The sequence below is a fragment of the Myotis davidii genome, unplaced genomic scaffold (assembly GCF_000327345.1).
Source record: "Myotis davidii unplaced genomic scaffold, ASM32734v1 scaffold482, whole genome shotgun sequence".
NCBI classification, from domain to species: Eukaryota; Metazoa; Chordata; class Mammalia; order Chiroptera; family Vespertilionidae; genus Myotis; species Myotis davidii.
In genome coordinates this window covers 842,629-847,413 of record NW_006293550.1, presented here as the reverse complement: position 1 = coordinate 847,413, position 4,785 = coordinate 842,629, and the positions used below count along the sequence as shown (strand labels likewise).

General features: G+C 38.2%; 1 protein-coding gene across 1 annotated transcript in view; it reads right to left on the bottom strand.

Annotated features, from left to right (window-relative positions):
• Positions 1–4,785, bottom strand: part of PROS1 (protein S (alpha)) — a gene marked incomplete at its 5' end in the record, with an annotated part of 80,390 nt that overhangs the window by 56,548 nt on the left and 19,057 nt on the right. The window contains one exon of the mRNA XM_006767262.1: positions 2,717–2,874. Coding sequence (XP_006767325.1) covers positions 2,717–2,874 — 158 coding nt within the window. The remainder of the gene's footprint in view (positions 1–2,716; positions 2,875–4,785) is intronic.

The window sequence follows — 4,785 nt, the reverse complement described above, 5'->3', positions numbered from 1 at the left end:
TTTTTGTAAATCCTTTATTTTTCCCATAGAGGTCAGATAACCATTTGACACATTTCATGCCATGCCAATTACACAAACCAGATCTAATGCTGAATAACACTGACATCATCTGAACTGAATTGAAGTGGACATTTATCTTTTAGCATCGTGAGTACAAGTAATACCTTACTTTTTAATTGGCTATGTACCAAAAGTTTGTCTGTAAATCAGTAATTTGGACTAAGAAATATACTTCACCCGAGAGAGAAAATTTTAAAAATGATTTCTAATGGTAAGGTTCTCAGGCTGGTTCACAAAAGCCTTCTTAAGCCATAATATATCCAATGTGTAACATTAGAAGCACAAGAACACCCCATGAGGAGCCAGTGTTTCTACACAAAAACATAATGAAGTGCAAACGATAACTTTTAAAAATGATTTCTAATGGTAAGGTTCTCAGGCTAGTTCACAAAAGCCTTCTTAAGCCATAATATATCTAATGTGTAACATTAGAAGCACAAGAACATCCCATGAGGAACCAGTTTCTACACAAAAACATAATGAAGTGCAAATGATAACTTCATCCAACACAGAGTCAAAGTCTTCACTGTTTCTTTCTCTCACATAGAAACCTACACAACACATCTACTAGCTTCTAAGGACAGGATCTCCCATCAAGTGTTTCAGACAGCAGTGCCTTCTACAGAACAGAAGCCAGGAGGATAAGCTGCAATGAATGGGTTCAAAGGGAGATTATGTGATGGCTGGAAGGAATGTGTTAGGGATAATGGGGAGGTAAACAATGGGGTAGAGGTTGGGAACGTGAATTAGGGTATTAGGGAAGTGGACAGTGAGTGGATGAGGCAGGATGGAAGTGAGAAGCAGTAACATATGTTTTTCCTTTCCTTTTACTTCTCCCATTTCTTCTTTTGTCTGTCATATCTTTCTCTTTTGTCAAAGAGACCGCCATCAGAATGAGTGGAGAGAGAAAACATTCATGAGTTCCCTTCCCTACTATCTTCCCTTCGCTCCATTATGGTCTTTGGCCTCACTCCCTATTTGCTACTCAGATGCTATCATAATCAAGTATTTATGTATGAGTGATACAGTATGATATCTCAGCCATGCACACTTGCTTTAAAACGTTCCAGCAAACAAAACAAAATTAGAGTGGGCATAGTAGAAAACGGGTAAAACAAGTATGGTAGATTACTGATCATTGTTGAAGTGAAGGGAAGGTATATTGGGGTTTATTATATTGTTCTCTGTATTTTGGTATATATTTTAAATTTCTATAATAAAAATAAAGGTGTGTGTATCTACTTCCTAAAAAATAAGAATACTCTGTATATTGTGTGGAAGAAAATATTTTTCTCTTGCCAAGTGCTTATCCACAAAAGCAACAGAATTAAGAGAAACATTTTGCTTCAATCACAGAGGGTATTAAAAATGAATCTTTAGGTACCTTGGAAAAAATTCCTTTTGAACCTATAAAGGTAGGTGGAGGTAAAAGAATTAAAGAGAACACAACTTATTACTGTCTTGGACAAGTTCTCCCACTATAGAGATGATTCTTCCTCGTTATCTCATGGTCCTAAGAGCCATGGGAGAGGTAAAGGAGGGCCTTTGTATATATGTTCTTCCTCATTTCCTTTTGGTTATATAGTTCATCTCAGAAAAGAAAATATCTGAGGTGACCATGAAGGTTATCAAACTTGAATTCTTAGAGGCACTATTTATACTGCCACCTGAAGTATATTTTGGAGAATATCCTGGCCTGAGAAATAAGAGGACTAAAGATAAGGTTGTATTTCTGCATATTTAGGGATGTTTATGGTTAGATTTTTGTAAACTAACTTGGAAAAATTAATACACTAAGATGTAAATAGATGTAAATTCTAACCCTAGGAATGACTGATGATATAAAATGGCTCAGGAAAGTTCTCAAGGATTCATGGAATAAATCAAAATATACTCAGGAAATACAGTGCTGAGAGAATTATTTTTTTTTTCTTTTTTAAATATATTTTATTGATTTTTTACAGAGAGGAAGGGAGAGAGGCAGAGAGTTAGAAACATCAATGAGAGAGAAACATCGATCGGCTGCCTCCTGCACAACCTCCACTGGAGATGTGCCCACAACCAAAGTACATGCTCTTGACCGGAATTGAACCTGGGACCCTTCAGTCCACAGGCCGAGCCAAACCGGCTAGGGCCTGAGTGAATTCTTCAGTAAGGATTCACAGAGTACCTATTATGTACCAAGCTCTAGATTAAAGGCTGGTTAAAAAGGCCTGGAGGTATTTAATTAAGTATAGTGATAACAATGCAATCACATGTTGGTACCCACCCATGTCTGTATATATGTGCACACAAACATGCACACACATTATATTTAAGATGTCTTCCCTCCCTACCCCATATTACCAAGTTATGGTTGGAAGAAAGTATTTACAAACCATGAGGTTGATACTATTTGCTGATAGTACTTAATTTATAATTAAATTATAGATTGGTTAGAGCACATTGCTTTTGGCAATAGTGTCTTCCTGACTAGTCCATCTTCCTTTGAAGGTATTTCCTTCTGAAATACTTCAATGGTTACATGTGAAATATGATATATACACAATCACTTAACATTAAAAAGGAACACAGAGGAACACAGACTCAAGCTGGAACTGTTCTGTCTATAATTGTATGACTAGCTGTGCTAACGTTAATTGTCATGAGCTCTTACCGTTTCAGGGTAATTTTCAAAGATCTCCCTGGCTTCTTCTTTACTGCACAGTTCTTCGATGCACTCTCTTTCAAGATTACCCGGTTTGACTTCTTCAAAGGGATGATTTGCTCGGCGTTTCCTAACCAGAAATTGTGAAGCATGTTGCTTTGACAAAACTGAAGGAAAAAAATAAGTTTATATAAAGAAATATTTCATTTCTCCACCTAAAATATGTTATTTTTAAAACAATCCTACATAATAAAAGCCTAATATGCTAAGTGTCAGACCATACGTTCAACCATTTGACCAGTCGCTATAACATGCACCGACCACCAGGGGGCAGATGCTCCAACCAGTAAGTTAACTTGCTGCTGGGGTCCAGCCAATCGGGACTGGGCGAGACGGGCCAGAAACGTCCTGAAGCCCTCCCGTGGTCTCTCCCCAGCCCCAATCATGCACCAGTGGGGTCCCTCGTCTTGGCCTGTGCCCTCTAGCTATCCCATTTTGAAAGCCACTTTCTTAATTTTAATGAAAAACTCACATGATCATTAGAGCAGAAGTACAGTCCAATCAGCTACTTAGAATATATTTAAACGGCTAACACAATTATTCATACAAACAGGAAGATAAAAATTCATGGTAAAAGCAAGCCCGTACAGAAGACTCTAGAACCCATAGAGACTAATCCTAGCATGCCCTCTTTGGCCTTCTTCATCCTCTAATGACAGGCATTTCCGTCATATCAGAAATGCTCCCATTTCTTTGCTCCACTTGGCACAGCTGTCCTCCCATTCTTTCACACTCACACCAATCAGGTTTTCCTGTGTGGCTCTAACCGTGCTTTTATCAAGATCCTGATACGAGCTCTAAAGGTTAATTATCAGTCCTCATCTTCCATGACCCACAAGTATTATTTGACAGCCTTGATTATTGCTTCGTGGGTACAATATTTAAACCTAACTTACAGGTCATAAGGCAGTTTTCATTATTCTTGTATCTCATTGACCAGACCCAGACCCCTTTTACTGATCTGTAAATATTGGTTATTTGAGGTTTCATGGCTATATCCTAATGTTACATTATATCTCTAGCTAGAGCCTCCCTCTTCACTTCAGATCATATGTCCAATTGGCTCTTGGATGACCAAAAATCTCAAATACAGCATCATAAAAGTGAACTTTTAATTTCCACACTCCATCTGACTGCCTCCACTTGACCTCTCAATTGATGGTAATTTCTAGAGCTCCGACAAAATATCTTGAAATAATCCTTCATTCCCCCTTCCCCTCTCCCCCTACCTCAAAACTCAATTCTACATCATTACAAAATCCTCTCACCTTTCTCTTTAGGACTTATAAAACTGCCCTAGCCAGTTTGGCTCAATAGATGGAGCATCAGCCTGTGAACTGAAGGGTCCTAGTTTCGATTCTGGTCAAGGGCACATCTTGGTTGCAGGCTCCTCCCTGACCTGGGCCCTGGTTGGGGTGTGTGCAGAGGCAACCAATGTGTTTCTCTCACACTGGTACTTCTCTCTGTCTTTCCCTCTCTATTCCACTCTCTCTAAAAATCAATGGAAAAATATCCTCAGCTGAGGATTAAAAATAAGTAAATAAATACTTATAAAACATGATCACTTCTCACCACCTCAACAGTCATTACTGATGTATGTTTTCATTTTAAAACTTCCATAATTAAATTAATAAAACATGTTCTTTAACCAACTATGAGTCAAGATTTTAAAAAATCAGGCAACACTATTTGTGACACTTGAATATGTGAAAAAGATTAGTTTTTACAAAGTTATTTAAAATGTTGGGAATTTCTTTAGTTGTCATTTCCAGTTTGAGATATGATTGATATATTAACCTGTATTAGTTTTAGGTGCACGTTTTATATCATTATATATAAGTAATACATATATATATGTAATGTAGTAGTAATCAGTAGGCTTACTAGTGCATGGTGGGGGGTGCGTCCCTAAGCCCGGCCTGCACCCTCTCTAATGTGGGACCCCTCGGGGGATATCTGACTCCGGTTACATTCCTCTCGCAATCTGGGACCACTGGCTCCTAACCGTTCACCTGCAT